Source organism: Phoca vitulina, unplaced genomic scaffold, assembly GCF_004348235.1.
Source record: "Phoca vitulina isolate PV1807 unplaced genomic scaffold, GSC_HSeal_1.0 scaffold81, whole genome shotgun sequence".
Taxonomy (NCBI): Eukaryota; Metazoa; Chordata; class Mammalia; order Carnivora; family Phocidae; genus Phoca; species Phoca vitulina.
In genome coordinates, this window is record NW_022589784.1 from 704,277 (window position 1) to 722,924 (window position 18,648).

The 18,648-nt window shown below is 64.6% G+C and overlaps 2 protein-coding genes across 4 annotated transcripts; both read left to right on the plus strand.

Moving 5' to 3' along the window:
* The first annotated feature begins 5,206 nt into the window (after positions 1-5,206).
* On the plus strand, positions 5,207-9,960 carry CIRBP (cold inducible RNA binding protein). 3 transcript variants are annotated; one of them, XM_032394779.1, is made up of 9 exons: positions 5,207-5,301; positions 6,341-6,449; positions 6,532-6,638; positions 6,734-6,872; positions 6,968-7,049; positions 7,164-7,234; positions 7,634-8,900; positions 9,487-9,619; positions 9,816-9,960. In XM_032394779.1, the coding sequence occupies exons 2-7, from the start codon at positions 6,347-6,349 to the stop codon at positions 7,648-7,650; spliced, it is 519 nt and encodes a 172-aa protein (XP_032250670.1). In that variant the 5' UTR covers positions 5,207-5,301; positions 6,341-6,346; the 3' UTR covers positions 7,651-8,900; positions 9,487-9,619; positions 9,816-9,960. The 3 variants fall into 3 exon arrangements, with proteins under 3 accessions (XP_032250670.1, XP_032250671.1, XP_032250669.1); XM_032394780.1 differs by lacking the exon at positions 7,634-8,900; XM_032394778.1 differs by lacking the exons at positions 7,634-8,900; positions 9,487-9,619; positions 9,816-9,960 and having other exon boundaries at positions 7,164-7,627.
* An 884-nt stretch (positions 9,961-10,844) lies between these two features.
* FAM174C (family with sequence similarity 174 member C) lies at positions 10,845-13,310 on the plus strand. The gene is made up of 3 exons (XM_032394734.1): positions 10,845-11,134; positions 12,254-12,370; positions 12,800-13,310. Coding segments are annotated over exons 1-3 (408 nt in total). The 3' UTR covers positions 12,801-13,310.
* Positions 13,311-18,648: the final 5,338 nt, after the last annotated feature.

Here is an 18,648-nt window from a genome sequence, read left to right on the forward strand (position 1 = left end):
CGGAGGGAGTGGGCTCAGGCTGGGTCAGAGGTTGGGGTGTGGGCAGGGGCTGTAGGGGGCACCCCCTAACTCCTCTGGAATGTGGGCGGGGCCGCCCGCGAGGGGAGGCAGTCACCCGCAGGCAGGGGGAGCTGGGGCTCCAGACAGCTGCGTACAACCGTACTGCACGCGCCCCACCCCCCAGACACTGCCCACGGGCCTCCGAGAGAGCCCACGCAGGGCCCCTTGCAGCCACCAGACCGACCAGCCCGCCCTCCTGCCCATGCTCAGGAGAAGTGCACCCCTCAACAGTTAAGGGGTAGATACCGATCCCCACCTGACTGCAGGCTCCGGGCTCTGCAATACACCCCCCCACACACACACGCACACCCTGGCCCCAGCTCACACTTCGGTGCCGCCACAACCTCAATCAACACTATGATTCTCAAAACAATGGCACCCCCATTCTCACCCTGGACCAAGACCTCCCTTAAGAAAACCACAAAATTGAAAGTCACACCCAGCAGGGGCAGGCACTGAGGTCCTCAGAGACTTGTCACCCACGGCAGCACCCTCCCCCAAACAGCCCATCGCTCCAGCCACACTGCCCACATGCCCTCCATGGCTCTAGGCCCACCGGAGGAGCGGAGACCTGCTGATGCGGCTTGGGGACAGGCGGGGGGTGCGTGCACTCACTCTCTCCATCCCTGTTGGGACCTGGAAGAAGGGGGCGTGAGCATCAGACCATTTTCTGTGTGTCCTGCAATAGAAGAAAAAGCAGAGAACCCCAAGTGCCCCGTGGTGGGCTCTTGTCCATGGCTGGCAGCCCTTCGTTCACCCACACTGACCCCAGGAATCCCTGCTGCTGCACCCACTGCTCAGATGGGCAGCTGAAGCCCAGAGGGGGGCCTGGCAACAGCAGCCTGCACAGCTGGGCACCCGGCCATCCCCGACTTTCAAGGAAGAGCCAGACAGTTGTGGGACACCAACACTTGTGGCACGGACACATGGGGCTGGGATGTGCACTCGTGCTGGCCGCCCAGGGCCACGGCAGCTTAGCTGTCTTCTCTGAGCCCCCGGCAACTGCCACAGGAGGGGGGCACTCTCCCTTCTGGCCACTCCAGTGTTGCCATGGAGATACCACAAGCCCCTCCTTGTGCCCGCAGGGAGCCTGTGTGTGGGTGACATCTTGAGTGTGGGGCCAAGGTCAAGTGAGCGGATAGGACACTTGTGGGGGACAGCTCCTCCTACCTCCGGGGGTGGGGAGGTGTGAACCTCAGCCCTTCCCCAGTCTCAAAGTCCAGTGGGTTGTGTCCCCCGCCCCCACCAAGGCAAGCCTTGGGGTTTTCGTGAGCACACAGGGGTCTTTGTGCATGCCCAAGCTCTGGCGTCCCACAGACATCTGGTATACGTTTGCTGTACTTGATGTGCTTGTCCATCTGTGCGCTTCCTGCCACACACGTGCCTCCGTTTCCCTCCGTAGAAAGGAAGGGGTCACCATCTGGGTCTGTGGAGCACCGCAAGTACAGAAAGAGCAAACGTGCAGGCGCGTGACGTCCACAGGTCTCGCCCTTTCACAGGTGGGCTGCAAATACACAACAGGTGTATCTCTGTGTGTCCCTGGGTCCCGCCCCATAATCTGTGCTCACCAACACAAACCCTGCCTTGCCTGGCCTTTGCAATCCTGGGATGGGAGCCTGGGCAGGAACAGAAGAGTGGCGGCCTCCACATTCCTGGGCCTTGACTCACAGGGGGCTCCACTAGGTGCCCCCAGCCCCTGTCCTGCACATTCTCCACTACGGAGACCCCTTCCTAGGAACAGGAGGGAAACCGAGGCCAGGGGCAACCTCTTCCAGCTCCCCAGGGTGGCAAACAGCTGAGTTTCCTGTGTTCACAGTTGGTAGCCACCTGGGGCCTCCTAGAGACCTCGGAGGGCCCCCACCTCCTCATGCAGGTAGGAACTGGGGGAGGGCAGTTTAACTCTTTCTCCGCAGGGCTTCTGGCCTCCTGTAGCTGTCCTCTGCCCTAGGAGACCCTGGCCACCGCTGACACATAGCACTCCTGCCCAGCCCGGGGGCACGAGTCACGCCACCAAACACGGGCACATATGCTCTGTGAGTCCTGTCCCCCGAGGCGCACACACGCAGGCCTGTCCGTGACTGATCCCACATCCATATCCCTTATGCACACGCTCTGGAGTCCGTGTACAACCCCCTTGTGTTCTCGCGCACGGAGCACCACGCACACATTTCCGTATCCGCGCGCGCACACGCAGCCCCCACTTTGCCGTCCACACAGGCACCGTCCCTAGCCATCCTTGTGTGTCTGTTTACCCACGACTCCCCAGCTCCCCGGCACGCATGGGCACCACACCTGGCAGCGCGCACACTCATCCAGGCTCCGCTTCCCCCACCCTGGCTCTGAGCCCTGCGGCTTTGGGCCAGGCGAGCCGGCGAGTCTCTGCCAGGACGGTCCCACTTGTGCGCCCCCGCCGGGAGGCCGCCAGGTGCACTGTCCCGGCCCCCGCCTGGCCGACCGGGAGGGGGCGATAATTACGCGGCCTGAGGGTCCCCCCCACACACGCGCCTTTCATCCCGGCCAACGCCCGTCCGGGACCCAGACGCTCATTACCGCCTCCCGCCCGGTCATTAGCCAGGGTCGGGGGAGGACCCGGCGTCCAGAGGCCCGGCCCGGCGGGAAGGCGGAGGGGGCGCCGCGGGAGCGAGGTGGCCCCGCCCTCGTCTCCACGGCGACGCCCGCGGGTGGGGCGCCCAGACCGGGAGGGGTTGGACCGCGGTGGGAGAAGTGGTCCTGGAGGCGGGCGCCCCCTCCGCGGCGGCCGCCCGCGGAGGGGCGATTTGTAGATGCGCCGACGGGGACCTCCCGGCCTAATCCCCGTCCCGCCGGGCAGGCGGCGAGCACTGCGCGGCCAGGCCGCGAATAGCAGCCTCTCCCGTGCCCGCGGCTATTTTGAGCCCCATCCTTCCACCCCCCGCCACCCACCCCTCCCAGCGCACTGGCAGAGGCGAGGGGCCAGGCCTGTGGGCGGGACGAGGACCCCATCCCACGCTGGAGCTTGCGGCGGGACCCGGAGCCCCCGGCTGGGGTGACAGCGAGGCTGCAGCGCCCCCTCGTGTCCGTGGGGAGAGGGTGGCGCAGCGGTCGCGACAGCGATGAAGGTGGTCCCAGACCCCTGAGCGCCCCCAACACGGACACGCAGATGCGGGAAACCACGGACACAGGGACGGAGACAGGCAGCACACCTGAGACGCAAGCACACAGTTTCCATACAATGCCCAGAGCAGGCGCACCTGGCAACAGGTGTCCCCAGGTATGGGTCCTTTCTGTGATGGGAACCCAGGACAGTCGTGGGTATACATGGAGACCGGTACCCAGCAACGGGCTCGTAGTAAACGTTTAATAACTGTGTGCTGGCGGAATGAATGAATGAATGAACAGAGCACTTCACAAAACCAGGAGAAGGCCGACTCAGAACTACAGAACAGTGGGGGCGGGGGCCTAGGGGCAGAGAATGATTCGGGGCCACCGCGGCTGCAGGGACACCCGGCCTGGGCTGCAGCCAGGAGCCGTTGACCTAACTTTGCTAGGGGAGCACATCAGAAAGGGCGGCGGCGGGGAATTGCTCCTGGGCTGGGCATACCTGGGCCCCGCCCCCATGCTGGCTGGGAGGCAAAGGGAGCTGAGAGCTGATGTCTCTTTTTGCTCCTTTTAATAACCACCCTGCGTGAGAGGCTGACGCAGCAGCAGGCTGCCTCTGACGGGGAGTCAGTCGTAAGGGAGGGCTGTGGCATGGGGCAGCGGGGCAGGGAGGCACAGTGGGGGTGGCAAAGAGATGAGTCATGAGCTGCTCTGCAGGAAGGGGCTCCTGAACTGAGGAGGGTCCCCGTGATCTTGTCACAGGAGACCATGTCCTTGCCTGAGGGGAGCAAGTCTGAGGCCTGGAGTGCGGCTGGGACTTCTCTGCGGTGGGCAACAAAGTGGGGGGCTCTGTTCCCAAATACCCCCAACTCTTCTGCAGAGGGTCTACCCTCTGAAGATTTTCTAGAGCAGGGCTTGGGCAGGCAGGGTTCTGCGCTAGTTTTGTCCACCCCATGGAGGGGTCCAGGGTCACCAGAGACAACATAAGCCAAAGCCTGCACAGGGGGCAAATGGTGGCCACAAAGGGGCTCCCATAAAGTGGTCTTGGGACTCCCCAGGAGCAATCTTGCTGGTGAGGGTTCCTGCAAAGCTGGTTCTCTAGATAGCAGAGCTCTTGGAACCCCCAGACAGGAAAAAGCACAGGGGGAGGAGCAGAGCATTCCTCACCCCACCATGGGTAATGAGTCTGTTCTTGGTATGCAGAGCTATGTGCTGGCAGGAGGCCAGGCCAGAGCACATGCTGGAGGGGAGGCCAAGGGTTGAGACCAATGTTGGGGTGCAGTGCTGGCCCCAGTGGTGGGGTTGGGTGCCCAGGTTGGGGTCAGTCTGCAGTCTAGAGCTGGAATGCACGGAAGGGTCTGTCTAGGTGAGTATGGGGGTGTGGGCACCACACCAAGCAGATCAAAGCAGGTTGTGTGAAACTGGGGTGCCCCAAAGTTCAGAAGTAGGAGGAAATGGGATCTTGGAGAATATTGGGATCCATCCATACACGTGGGGCTTCCTCAGTCTTGGGGTTTGGGTGGACCTTGGGGCCGACTACATGAAGTGGTGTATTCAGGAGCGTGGGGTCCTGGGAGTACCAGGGTGTCGGTTACGTTGGCAAGTATATGAGAATGATGTCAGGGTTCAGGTGAACTGACAGCTGGGGCTCCGGTGGGGATGGGGACTTGGCTAAGGTTGCACTGGCGGCGATTGCTGGAGCAGAGCACAAGTCTTGAGTTCGAGCCACACCAGGAGATCCCCTGGAAGTTTGGGCCCTCGGCTTCCAGATGCCCCTTTGTTCCCCGCCACAGGCCGGGAGGTGGGGTGGGGGCGGGCACGCGGAAGTGGGTCAGCCCCGCCCCGCCGCGCGCCGGCCCCGCCTCCGGGCCGCGGGCGGGGGACTGCGGACGAGGCGCGTCCTCGCCAATTATCGCGCCCGGAGCCCGCGCGCACGGGAGGGGGCGGGGCCGGGGCCGGCCCAGCCCCCGCCTCATGAATATGAGGTGCGGCTGCGGCTCCCGAGCCCTCGGATTGGCTGGCGCGGGGTGAGGGGCGGGGACCCGCGGCGGCGTACTTAAGGCCGGGCGCTCGGCGTCCCCCCCCTCACTCGCGCGTTAGGAGGCTTGGCTCGTTGTGCTGCGCCTTGTTCCCGCCTGCGTCAGGGACCTTCCCGACTCAGTGGTGAGGGCCCTGGCGGCGCCGGCTCCACGGGCCCGGGGCGGCGAGCGGCCTACGGCCGGCCGGAGGAGGCGGGACGGCGGCGGCACGCCCCTGGGCGGGGGCGGCGCCGGGGCGGGCCCGGGGTGGAGTCCGCCCCGCCGGCGGCGATGGGCAGCGGGACACCGGGCCAAGCTGTGGCCGGAGGGCGTCTTTCCCTCGGGCCTGGCCCTCCGCGAGCGGGACGCCACCGCAAAATGGCGGCCGCGAGCGCGAGGCTGCGCCCAGCGAAATGGCGGGAGTGCCGGGTGCCCGGATGGAGTGGCGCAGGGCGTGCGCGGGGCGCATGCGCGCGGCGGTGGGCGGGGCCACGCTGCGTGGCCAGGGCCGCCGCTCCCGGCCTCCCGCTGGAGTCGCGCGAGGGCAGCGCAGTTCCGGCGTCGTCCGAGTTCCCCGAGCTAGGGTCCGAGAGGCGCGGTCCGCCGCGCGTTCTGGCCTGTGTTTCCGGAGCTACGTGGCGGGGTTTCTCCCAGCACATAAAGAGTCGGTCTAAGTTGGCATCAGCCCCACACGTCAGGCTGCACGTGGAGGCCCCGCCCCCTCCCCCGCGCCCAGTGCCCGGCCGCCCACCCCTCCCAGGCGCCCCACAGTGGACCAAGCACTTTGCCCCTCCCCGCCCCGGTGGTCAGGCTGGGAGTTCGGTTCCTGCTCACAGAGGGGGAACCACGGTGGAGGCCGACGCCTTCCTGGGTGTCCAGCCTTAAACGTCACCTGCGCCTCCAGCCTGGCTGAAGCCGTGGGGTCCCACGGCCGGGGCAGCCCTGGGAGCGCTGCAGAGCCGGGGTGCGGCCCCAGCCGCCCCAGTCTGTGGGCTCGGGCTCTGCACAGAGTAGGGCAAGGGGTGGAGGGCCTGCTCGAACTTAGCAGTGCCAGGTGTGGATTGGAGGGGGGCAGACAGGGCGGTGCAGCATTCACCCCACAAGTCAGTGTCGTTCGTACGAAGGGGGGGTGCGGTGAAGCCCCTGGAGGATCTCAGTGAGGATTTCAACAGCGTTTGCCACAGGCCGCCATGGCATCAGACGAAGGCAAGCTTTTCGTCGGAGGGCTGAGTTTTGATACCAATGAGCAGTCGCTGGAGCAGGTCTTCTCAAAATACGGACAGATCTCTGAAGGTGAGGCTGGAGCTGGGCTGGTGGCCGAGCAGGGCTGCCTGTGGGGAGGGCTGAGGGCCGACTCCAGGTCTCTTGTGCACAGTGGTGGTCGTGAAAGACAGGGAGACCCAGCGATCGCGAGGCTTTGGGTTTGTCACCTTTGAGAACATTGACGATGCCAAGGACGCCATGATGGCCATGAACGGGAAGGTGAGGGGCTGCTGCTCTGGGGGTGCAGGAGGTCCGGGTTTGCAGAGAGGGTGGGGAAGCACAGAGGCTAACCTGTGCAAATCTCTGGTTTCCAGTCTGTGGACGGGCGACAGATCCGAGTAGACCAGGCTGGCAAGTCATCTGACAACCGATCCCGTGGGTATCGAGGTGGCTCCGCTGGGGGCCGGGGCTTCTTCCGAGGGGGCCGAGGCCGGGGCCGTGGGTTCTCCAGAGGTGAGTGCTACGCTCAGGGCCTGAGGCCGTCGGGAACACAGTGGGGACACTGCTGGTAGGCGATGGTGCTCAGCTCTTCTCGTCCCTGTCTGCAGGAGGAGGGGACCGAGGCTACGGGGGGAGCCGGTTCGAGTCCAGGAGTGGGGGTTATGGAGGCTCCAGAGACTACTACAGCAGGTGACGGCTGAGGTCTTGCCCAGGGCGTGTGGGAGGCTTCTCTGCGGATGCTGGCGCAGGGCAGGGCAGCGCTGCTGCAGAGGGCGTGAGTAGCCTGAAGGGTCTTTCTTGCAGCCGGAGTCAAGGTGGTGGCTATGGTGACCGGAGCTCGGGCGGGTCCTACAGAGACAGCTACGACAGTTATGGTAAGCCACACTCCAAGGGCACCACGCTGCCGGGGCCTGCGGTGGGAGCTCAGTAAGGCTTGGCGCCCTCTGCGAGCGACACTCAGACTTTGTCACCGTGCTTGCCCATAAGGGACAAGACTGCCCTCTCGGTCTCTGTGCCAGCAGCCATTTCTACTCCAAAACGTAAAGGCAAAAGCAGACTGACTAAGAAGGAAAGGGAGAGTGAGGGCCCCCCGAGCAGGCAGCATCAGTGCATGTGCGGCCACCTGGCCCTGCCGCCCTGCCCTCAGCTGTGGGGGGGGTTGGTGACTCCCGAGGCTGCAGGGCCGAGCCCTCCAGGTCTGGACCCGGGAGTGGAATGCTGCATCTTGTCGCGTGCTTCAGTGCCTTTACACTGTACCTGCTTCTTGTTCTCAGCTACACACAACGAGTAAAAATCCTTCCTGCTCAAGATCGTCCTTCCAATGGCTGTATATTTAAAGATTTTGGGAGCTTCGCTGAATCGTTAATGTGTAGTGAACACACCTCCTTGTACCCCACTTTTGTAGTCTTATCCGTTCTGATCTTGTCAAACACAGCCTGACTGCTTCTGACCCCCAGATGGCCTCATTACTAGACTTTTCTTTTTAAGGAAGCGCTGTCCGTTTTTAAGGGTTTTAAAAACGTTTTGAAAAGCACTTCACGTTTTTTTTTTCTTTTTACCATGAGCCATAAGTTTTTTAGGAAATCATTGGGGGTTGTGTGGGTTTTGGTTTTGGTTGTGTTGCCTTTTTTGTTTCTCTTTTTAGTGGGGTCAGGCCCGTGAAGTTGGGTGCCCCGATTCACTTCTCTTAAGATTGAACGGACTCTGAATCCGCTTTTTGTCGGAAGCTGAGCAAGCTGTGGCTTTTTTCCACTCTGTGTAACGTTTCTGAGTGTAGCTGGTAGGACCCATCCTGGGGCAGTAGCAGAGGTGCTCTGGCTGCCCTGGGCCTGGCCTGTACGGCCCTTCTGTGCTATGTATGACCCACAGTAGACTTGCAGACGTCCCCTCGAGAGGTTCTTGAAAATGTTTATTTATATTGTCCTTTTTTACTGGAAGACGTATGCATATCCCATTGATGTTGTATTTGAAGTGGTTAAGGAATTCTTGTACGCAGTTTTCTTTGGCTTTACGAAGCCGATTAAAAGACCGTCTGAAATGAACCTTGCTCTGACAATTTCCCTTCATTGCACAACACACTCCCTGCTACCAGTTCGAGGCAGTTGGGACTGAGCAGAGAGCAGTTTGAGAAGGAGGTCTGCCTGTCCTGCCTGAGGCCCTTGGAGAGCTAGACAGGGAAGGCTTGCCGGGGCCCCTTGTGACAGCTGACTGCCATTGGTCCCGGTTTAGGTGAGAAGGTGGGTGATGGGGTGGGCAGCTTAGCAGGGACGGTGGACACTCGGGCACATGACGCCAACCCGGACCGCCTTAGTTTAGAGGTAGGCCAGAGAGTGGACGGCAGGCAGCATCCCTGGGCGACCACAGACTGACCGGCTTGTTAGCTAGCTCTGCTGTTGCTTTACAAGTTCTGAGCTTTCACCGCTAGCCTATGGAAGCTGCAGCCCCTCGGAGGACAGAAGTGTTGTGCGCCCAACAGAAACCTCTGAGACGCAAGCTGCTCCCTTGGCTAGCTCATATGTGGAAATAGCCCTGTAATTCGAGGTAACTCCTTTTGCTCGTGTCCGCATCCCTCCTCTTGTCAAGAGCTCATTTGAAAGTAAAAGTTATGTACCTGGGGAATGTTCCTTTGACTGTTTCTCCTTTACCATTTTTCTTTTCTTTTTCTTTTTTTTTAATTAAGTTAGCACTAAAGTCAGACCTCGGCCGTTGGCCCTTCCCCGCCTGCAGCCAGGCGAGCGGCCCGGGCAGTCATACCTCAAGAGTAGGTTCGATCCATAAGCAGGATTGGAGACCACCGAATTTTTGTTCATCAATTGACAGTCCAGACCTCCTTACCTCAGGCTCCTAACTAGCTTTCTCTGATGTCTGTTGCCGCCATGAGTTTTTCCCAGAGCCCCACACTGTTCTCTAAGCAGCTCCATCCCAATTGGGTAGCTGGCTCTGCTTAAGGGTGGAACGTGGCCAGGCCCACCCTGGGCATGCCGGCCTGTGACGGGGCCTCTGCCGGGATGGCCCCGATAACTAGCTTGAGACCCTCCTAGTAGGAGCTGTGGATGGTTTCGGGGGGGGTGGGGCAGATACCAGCTGTGGCCAGGACGCTGGGCATAACGCTTCTTTGCTTTGGCAGGTTGAAGGGAAGCCAGTGTGACTTGGAAGGGTGGCCAGAGAGCAGCGATGACCTGGGGTCACTGTCCCAGGAGGGCCTTCACCTGGAAGCAAGAGCCAGAGGCACGGCTACCTGGCCTCACACCATGTTACCTGTAAGTGCTACTTTGGGGTGGGTGATCTGAGGCCCTTTGGCCCTGGCTGTGCCTGGCCCATCCAGTGGGTTGTCCTTTCCTGGTCTCCTGCCCCACTGTGACCCCAGTGGGGGGGGGGGGGGGGGAAGGGACGGGACAGTGTTCTGTGGGCTTCCCGCTGGACCCCTCTTTATCTCCCCTGCTGCTTGTCTTCCAGCAGGTGCGTCACTGGGGAGGCTCAGGTGCCAGGGCTCACGTGCTCCGGGAGGACCAGGTGTGTGGCCGCTCGCACCGCAGCTAGTACTCACTGTCAGCAGCGGGACGTGGACGTCGGATTTGAATAAAGGACTGGTGTGTCCACACAGAAATCTGAGTTTGGCTTGGGGTGCCGCCGTGGGGCCTGAGTGGGGAGGGATTGTGCCAGAGAAACCCTCTCCTGGCCTTTGTTCAGGGCCCAGGCCGGAAAGACCACCTGGTCGCTTGGTTGTCTTGGGCAGTTCTCGTAGGTTCTGAGGGGCAGTCAGGCTGCCCAGTGGGGGTGCTCCCTGGGCCCCCTCATCTGAGTCGGGCACCTCCCCCAGGGTCCTGGTAGAGTGACCCCTGGAGCCTCCCGTCTTGTGTGGCCTGCAGGGCCGAGCTTGCTTCCTGGGCTGGTGGCCTCCTGCCCCGGTCTTGGCGTGCAGGGCATTGGGGCTGACCCTCGGCTGCGCTGCCTCGGCCCCGGGCTGCTCACCTCAACTCCCAGTAGGGTGGGGAGGATGGTGGCAGGGAGCCCAGAGCCCAGTGAGTGCACTCTGCGGTCCTCCCACGGGTGGGGGGCGGCCCCCTGCCCAGAGCAAGATGCCCTCCCCCTCTGCCCCCCCCCAGGGTGAGAACAGCTGCAGTCTCCGGGGCCCTGGCAGGGACGGGGCGTCTGGAGAGCACTGCGCCAGGCGGTCTTGCGGGCGGTGGTCTTGGCCCCCACCGTGCGATCCGGGAGTCACTTTCCCAGGGAGGAGGCGCTTGCGCGTGGCAGTCGGGCTCGGGCGGGGCGGGAAGCCCCAGGTGCGCGCGCAGCCGGCCGGGCGCAGGGACCCCGCCCAGGAGCGCCCGGGGATCCGCGAGGGGGCGGGGCGTCTGCCGGCGTCAGGCCCCGCCCCCGCGGGCCATTGGCTGGGGCCGCCCGCGGGCCATTGGCTGGGGCCGCCCCCGCGCCAGTGAGTGACAACTCGCGGAGGCGGGGCGCAGCCAGCGCTTCCGCCGGGCCATGGGGCCGCGCGTGCCGCCGCCGCCGCTCCTGCTGCTGCTGTTGCGGGCGCTGCTGCTGTGGGCGCTGCTGTGCGGAGCCGAGGAGGCCGTGCCCCCGCCGCCGCGCGCCTCGCAGACCACGCTGTCGCCAACGCCGGCCGTGACGAACGGGAGCCAGCCGGGCTCGCCGCACAACAGCACGTACTCGCGGCCGCCGGGCTCGCCGGGCGCGCAGCTGCTGCGTTCCTTCTACGTGCTCACGGGCCTCAGCGGCCTGGCCGCGCTCTACTTCCTCATCCGGGCGTTCAGGTGCGTCTGGCGCGCACCGCCCCGCCGTCCGGGAGCGGCCAGTCGTCGTGCGCCTGGCGCCTCACGTGTCGGCGCGAAGCCCCGCCCCCGGCGCGACGCGGTCGTCACGTGGGCGGGGGGCGGGGCGTGGGCGTCCCCGGGGCGCGGCCTCCCGCGAGCTTCCGCCCGCCGCGGCTGGGTCCCCGCCCAACTGCGGCTACCTGCGCGGCGGCGACAGAAGCGGCCGCGGCCCGCCGCCGCCTGCTCCGCTTCCCTGGTCGCCTGCGGCCGGCCGCGCTCGGCTGCTCGGGTCGGCCGGTGGACCCTCCGCAGGCACGTTCCCGCCGGGCCGTCCTCCGGGGGGGGCCTTTGCGCGCGGCGCCGAGAGCGTGCCCAGACACTCCCGACTGCCCCTCCCGGTGCTCCGGTGACCGCGCCCCCAGCGCTCGCTGCTCCGGACGCGTCAGCGGGGCTTGTCCCTTCCCTGCCCCTGGCCGGGGGTCGGGAGCGGGGCTTCTCCCTTCCTTGCTCTTGGCAGAGGGTCAGGAGCGGGGCTTCTACCTGAGCCGCCCCTGGCAGAGGGTCAGGAACCGGGCTTCTCCCTTCCCTGCCGCTGGCTGGGGTTCGGGAACGGGGCTTCTCCCTTCCTTGCTCCTGGCCGGGGGTCGGGAGCGGGGCTTCTCCCTTCCTTGTTGCTGGCCGGGGTCGGGAGCGGGGCTTCTCCCTTCCCTGCCCCTGGCCGGGGGTCGGGAGCGGGGCTTCTCCCTTCCTTGCTCCTGGCAGAGGGTCAGGAGCGGGGCTTCTCCCTTCCTTGCCCCTGGCCGGGGGTCGGGAGCGGGGCTTCTCCCTTCCTTGCTGCTGGCCGGGGTCGGGAGCGGGGCTTCTCCCTTCCCTGCCCCTGGCCGGGGGTCGGGAGCGGGGTTTCTGCCTGAGCTGTGAGGACCATCAGAGCCATGAAGTCACTGGTTGTTAGGACACAAAAGAAACACACAGACTAGGAAGCTTGGTAGCAAGGCTTTGAGGAGGGTCTGGCCGAGGAGGCTGGTCACAGGGAAGGCGGGAAGCAGGACAGGGTGTGAGGCACCCCCACTCCCGGACGCACCCTCGCGTGGCCACTGAGCTTGCCTTCCCTGCTTGCAGGTTGAAGAAGCCGCAGCGGAGGAGGTATGGCCTTCTGGCCGACACTGACGACCCTACGGAGATGGTATCGCTGGACAGCGATGAGGAGATCGTCTTTGAGACACGGACTCTGAGATGGTAGTGCAGCCCCCCCTCGAGTTCCAGGGGCTCTCGTCTCGTCACTGGGGATGGCCTCTGTGGCCCCAGCCCCCGGAGGAGTATCGGGGGCCACTGGGCACAGAGCCCAGAACAGGGCCGGAGCAGGAGTGAAGGCCTGTCCAACCCCGCATGAGTGTGTTGGGGGCGGGGGGTGTGGACACGAGGCCGAGAGGCCAGGGGACACTTGTGATTTTCCAGGCCCCTAGGGGAGCTATTGGTGGGGTCTGGGATCCCCTCTGGCTGGGGGACCTCTCCTCCTCAGGTGGGCCGTCTGGTAGGGCCCAGCAGCTGGGGGAGGTGGGCCTTGGTGGACCACCGTGGAGGGCCTGGACAGGTGAGGCCTCTGCTCATCACTTACAGGGTGGACCCCAGGCACACGGGGTCTCACCCCCTGCCCTTCCCCTCCAGATGCTCCGGTCAGGAAGGCGGCGTTTCCAGAAGCCCCGGGAAGAGGACAAGAGACAGAACCCACTCCCATGGACCGATCGGGATCCGGCAGCCCCGTGGGCCCATCCACCTCCCAGTGCAGTCCGCTGGTCCCCCTTCCGGCTTTGACTTTGAGAGCTCCCGTGGGTCCTGCGTCGCTTGCTCCTCAGCCCGACGCCGCCTCGGCCCTTGACCCAGACAGGACTGTGCAGGATGCTGGGCAGAAACCAGAGGCCCCGGGAGCCTCCCGCAGGCCTCGGAGAAGGGCGGGACTGGCACCCGCGCACTCAGCCTGCTCTGTGGGGATGAGGCGGCTGAGCTAAAGCCCGGGGGGGGGCAGGGCGGGCTGAGGGACCTGTCTGGGAGCGTCTCCCCACTGGGCTGGGGACAATAAAGGCAGCGTGGCTGTGTATGTGGCGCTGTCCTCCGCACGGGGCCCAGCCCTGTAGGCTGGTGCACAGGCGCTGGGGGCGGGGCTCCACGTGGGCCTCAGCTCTCGCATCTGTGACCAAGCGGGGCTTCTTTGGACTTGTACCTAGCTGTCTCGGGGGGCCACTGATGAGTCACCCAGGGGGAGGGGACCTGGGGGAGACCTGCCCCACCCGCCTGGATAAAGATCTTGCTAGTCATTGGGTCAGGGCCCGGAGAGAAGTCCTCTGTTTGTAGGTCAGAGCCTCCTTCAAGGGCTCCGTCCTCCGTGCCCTGTTGAACCCGGAGCCCCTGCAGGGCCCTGCCCTCCGGTGTCCCCGCCTGACCCTGCTCGCACCTCGGCCACCTCTGGGGGTGCTTCCCAAGGAGCTCCGGGGCAGTAGTGTAGGGGGGCTGGAGCTCCCTGCGGCCTTAGGACCCCCGTGCCCACCATGCCCTTCCCCCGTCAGGCGTCTGTGCAAGCATCCTCAGTGGGGAGTGTGGTGGGTTTCTCTGTGGGCCTGGTTTCCCTTGTGAGCTGCGGCTTCTGGGCAGATTCCAGTTCTGGCCTGACAGCCCCAACCCTCTGTCAGTTTGATCCTAGAGAGTCAGAGGGGACGGGCTGGCCGGTGGCCACCCAGGCTGAGGTCTCCCCCAGGCTGGCCGCTGGGCGGACGCATCACAGCCATGTCATTGGGCGGCGCTGCCGCCAGGTGGCAGCCTTGTGCCGCCCAGCCTCTTCCCTTGCCGGCCTGCAGGGCGGGTGGGGGGAGGCGTGGCCTGTCCTGTGCCCCAGAGCCAAACGGTACAGGTCGGGAAGTAGGCCCAGCTGGGGCCCGTTTCTCGTGCCTCATCCTGAGCCCCACCTTGTCCCCACATCCAGGGTGGCATGGACCAATCGGGATCCAGCAGCCCCGTGGGCCCGTCCACCTCCCGGACCAGCTGAGCCTCCTGCTGTGTCCCCTCTGCTGCTCGGGCGCAGAGAGGCGGTCTCCAGCACGGCTGGCTGGCCCGCCCTCTCCAGCTGGGGTCTTCCGCGCTGGTCCCTAGTCTCCTTCCCCGGGCATCTCAGTTGGCCTCCTCCCCCCGCAAGTCTGCTCTCATCTCCCCTTTCTCGCCTGATGGCCAGCTGGTGTCTCCAGGAAGTCCTCCCTGACTGCTCCTCCCACCCTGTTCTTTGGGAGGGTCTTGCACTGAGGGTCCAGCAGGAAGGTCAGAGAAGTGCAGCCAGCGTCCCTGGAGGCCCGGAGATGTCACAGGCCCTGCTCCGTCTGTGGCCGCTGTGGGTCTCTGTTTTAGTGCTCACGTGTCTTGCCTCTGACCCTCCGCCTGCCTGCCTGTCTGTATCTCTCCATTCGCATGGCCTCTTCCACTTGCTCTTCGTTTCCGTCTGTTCCTCTGTCTCTCCGTCTCTCTTTGTATCAAACCCACTGGGACACGCTTTCAACAGGCATGCAGACACCGTCCCCAGCTCTCCCGCCCTGTGATCTGAGCCCCTTTCCCACAGCTCTGAGCGATTTTCCGAGCTTCAAAAGGCACATTAATTACTCTAATGAGGTCAGGAGAGACCCCGCGCTCTTCCGTCCGGAGCTGGGAACACACTGCATGTCCCCCCGCCAAGCCCGGCCGCCGCGTGCCCACCCCAGTCGGGCAGGGTGGGGTGCCCCGCCGGCTTCCCGGCCCTTGGCCTGTCGGCAGCAGTCACCGCGCACCCACAGCCCCCAGGAGCGCCGAGTAATTGGCAGCCCCTGCCGAGGTTAATGCACTATTAGCAGGAAGTTCTCCACGGCTAAAAGCCAGGAGAGGGGCCTGTCAGCTGGAGATGAAAGGCCCCGCCCGGGGCCTGCCGGCTCCAGGGCCCGGGTGTGCACGAGGACGGCGCAGGGGGGCTTCCAGCATCCCCACCTCCCTCCACGTCCCGCACTCCCACCCAGGCACGGTGCACGACACGGGACACACGCGCATATGGGTATACACACACACCGGTGGCCCCTGCCCTGCGCCGGGTGGGTGTGCGCAGGTCCACGGCCAGAGCCCTCCAGGCCCCTCCCGGCACCTCGATTCCCCACCACTATCACCGGCAGCACACGTGCTGGGCTCCGCCGGGGGCCGGGTCTCTGGCTCCTGGCTGACCTGCTCTGCTGCTTAAGACAGGACCCAACCCCGGCCTCAGTTCCCCATCTGGGAAACGGGCAGGTGGAAGCTGGCACCTCAGACTGGCCCAGCCTGCTGGCCCCTGGCCGTGGTCAAGGCGAGGCATCTTCCCAGGAACCAAGGGGGGCTCTTCTGCTGGCTCTGACGGGGGTCCCCTCTTTGCCCCTGCCCTGACCGCTGGAGCCAGAGCAGAAGGCAGACGGGGTCTGATTTATTCTTTGAGAAACTTCTCCTGCTTGGTTTCAGCTTCTTCCCTGGCGCTGCAGCCTTTGAAGGCGAAAGGGCGCCGGACGCTGATCCCAAGCCACGGAGACTCACGCTGTGGGCAGCAGGTGGTGGGGGTCAGGGGTGCTAGACACAGGCTAGGAGCCAAGTCTGGGCCTGGACAAGACCCTCCCCGAGTGTGGGGCAGACCCCAAGACCAGGGTGGATAGGGACAGACCCCATCAGAGACCCTGTTCTGGACCTGGGCCTGGGGCTGACAGCCAACCCTGAATGACCTCTGACCTTGCCTGAGCCTTGAACCCAAGACTGACCCCTGTCCCCAGAGGGAACCTGATCTCTGACTCTTGACTCCAGAGGAAGCTTACTCCAGGATGACCCCTGGCCCCAGCTGACCCCCGTGCTGGCTGTGCCTGGAGGCCGGATGGCCGCCAGCCCCGGGAGGGCACAGGGCCTCTGAGGTGCCCACAGTGGCCCCCAGCAGGGCAGGAGTCCCCGGGAGCAGCTGGGCCGCTCTTCCTGTGCCCCCACCCCCGCCTTGCCTGGGGCCAGGCCTGGGAGTGGCCCTGCCCCCCCTCCCCAGGGCCTCTCCTCCGGGAGCGGCCAGCGGGCGCAGAGAGGTTGAATGGGGGACGCACGCCTTTGTTCCTGTCCCTGCTCTGGCTCTGACCTTGAGAGAGAGACAAGAACAGAAGGAAAACAGAGCTTCAGCTCAAATCCGCTCAGGCAGCCGCGGTGGTGGCTGCGGCTCTTGCCTTGGTGGCCCCTGCATGCAAATGAGCAGACCCATTGCCGGGCCTTCGCTGAGGCAGTCCCCTCGGCCTGCAGTGCCCTGCCCAGCTCCCCTCACCCCTGCAGGTCCAAGTCCTCCTGGGTCTGACGTCTGACGGAAGAGACCCCAGCCCCAACTGTGAGGTCCCATCAAGTCGGAGGACGGAGCGAGCTTCCCGAAGGCCCCTCTTTGTCGGGCAGGACACTGCACTGGGCCAGGCATGCGGCCGCCCTGGGCTTGTGGCCCTGTTTCCATACCTGTGCTCGGGAAGAGATCCCCACTGGGAAAGACCACCCTGGTGCTCTCCAAAGGGCCAGACCCGGCAGCCTGGGTGGAGCCCGCCTGTGTGACTTGAACCCCAGGCCCTCACTCCAGGGGTACCCAGAGGGTCTATCTGAAGGCCCTGCCAGGTGACCCGGGGCCAGTTCTGGGCCTCTCCGGGCCTCCTGGGCCTGCCCTGGCCACGGGCTGTGCACAGGTTCCCACCCTCCTCTGCAGAGCCCGGGGCCAACCCTGGCCCTTGGGCATCTGTAGTCAGGTGAGAGGACAAGGCCCAGAAGCCAGAACAGCCAGAACAGACAGGCTGAGTTCCCCAGAGGGCAGAGGACTGAGAACCTCGTGGTGGTGCTGGGGGCACAGGGAAGGACAGGCCTTGATGGATGAGCAGGACTTTATTTTATTTATTTTTTTAAAGATTTTATTTATTTATTTGACAGAGAGAGGCACAGCGAGAGAGGGAACACAAGCAGGGGGAGTGGGAGAGGGAGAAGCAGGCTTCCCGCGGAGCAGGGAGCCCAATGCGGGGCTCGATCCCAGGACCTCGGGATCATGACCTGAGCCGAAGGCAGACGCTCAATGACTGAGCCACCTAGGGGCCCCGAGCAGAATTTTAATGGCAAGAAAAAGGGAAGGAGTCTGAGAGAGGGTACGGCCTGAGCAAAGGTCGGGAAGTGGGGGGGGGGAAGCTCGGGACATACGTGGGGTACACCGACAACACACTGGAGGTATGTGGCTGGGGTGGGTCCGTCCACCTTGCCGGGGTGAAGCTTCATCTGCCAATCTCTGGTCTCTGATGGTTCCTGCAAGGACTTGCAGTAATTCCTCACATGGGAACCTTCTAGTTCAGGTGGTCTTGGTTCCTGGACCTTGCACTTCACCAGGCCTGGGCCTGTGAAACAAACCCAGAGAGGTGGGACCTGGCTGGGCGCCCCTGGCACTTTCCAGCCAGCACTTGGTGACAGAGTACCTCGACAGACGAGAGGCTGTGGTGTGGAGGGACAGGCCTTGCCCAGTTCCTTGCCGGCAGTCAGCTCCCCAGGAGTGATGACTCTGAGTTCCCTGAACAGGTCGGGCTCTCTGGGCCTTTGCTTAAGCTGTGCCCTCTGCCCAAATGCCCTCCCTCCCCCGTTAGACTTCGCCTGGGTGTTGACTTAATCTGCCGTTGGCCCTGTTTCCATACCTGTGCTCGGGAAGAGATCCCCACTGGGAAAGACCACCCTGGTGCTCTCCAAAGGGCCAGACCCGGGGCCTCGCGCCCTCCCCCATTATCACGCTACACCAGGTGCATCCTACACCAGGCGGCTTGGCCCCCACTTGAGCAGCACAGATAGACTACATGTATCCGGCCCCTGTTACTCGCCCAGCACCCTTAGGAGCTGAAGTAGGGACTCTGGTTCCATTTCGCTGAAGGGGAAACAGAGGCCAAAAGAGGAGAAGTGATGGCCCTGGGATCCCCCAGGGAGGTACTAGTGGCCCGGAACTTTGGACTTTGGTGGGGCAGGGAGGCAGGCAGTTAGCTTAGCCTGGTGTAGGATTTGGGGTCTGGGTCTCAATGAGGGAGGGGCGATGGGGTGAGTCATCTCTGTGCCTCCTGGTCCTCTCGTGGCCCTGCAGACGGCCTTGGTGGCCCGACGGTCAGGAACTCAGGGACCCTGGCCAGGCCCTAGTGAGCGTGATAATGGGGGAGGGCGCGAGGCCCCGCCGAGTCCGGCGTCTCCGGGGCAGGACCCCGGGGATGCCCGCAGCAGGCAGCCCCACCGGGGACGAGCCCGGCGCGGTTTGGCCCGGGGGGCGGGCGCCGTGGAGCCAGGAGCCCCTCGCCCAGCCCCCCGCGTGGCCGGGGCGCGGCAGGAGGGGGCGCCCGCGGCCCTCCCGGCGCTCGGGCGGGACAAAGGCCGGAGCTCCGGCCCCTCCCCGGCGGCTGCGGCGGCGGCCGCGGCCCGCGCTGCGAGACTCCGCGCGGCCGGGCCGGCGCCCCGCCCGCCGCCGCCTGCCT

What these genes read in the sequence shown, in the direction of transcription:
- FAM174C (XM_032394734.1), top strand. Translation starts at nt 10,845, where the DNA reads ATGGGGCCGCGCGTGCCGCCGCCGCCGCTCCTGCTGCTGCTGTTGCGG. An exon ending in TTCCTCATCCGGGCGTTCAG is followed by an intron (nt 11,135 to 12,253) that starts GTGCGTCTGGCG and finishes CCCTGCTTGCAG; the next exon opens with GTTGAAGAAGCCGCAGCGGA.
- CIRBP (XM_032394778.1), top strand. Translation starts at nt 6,347, where the DNA reads ATGGCATCAGACGAAGGCAAGCTTTTCGTCGGAGGGCTGAGTTTTGAT. An exon ending in ATACGGACAGATCTCTGAAG is followed by an intron (nt 6,450 to 6,531) that starts GTGAGGCTGGAG and finishes TCTTGTGCACAG; the next exon opens with TGGTGGTCGTGAAAGACAGG. An exon ending in TCCAGAGACTACTACAGCAG is followed by an intron (nt 7,050 to 7,163) that starts GTGACGGCTGAG and finishes TCTTTCTTGCAG; the next exon opens with CCGGAGTCAAGGTGGTGGCT.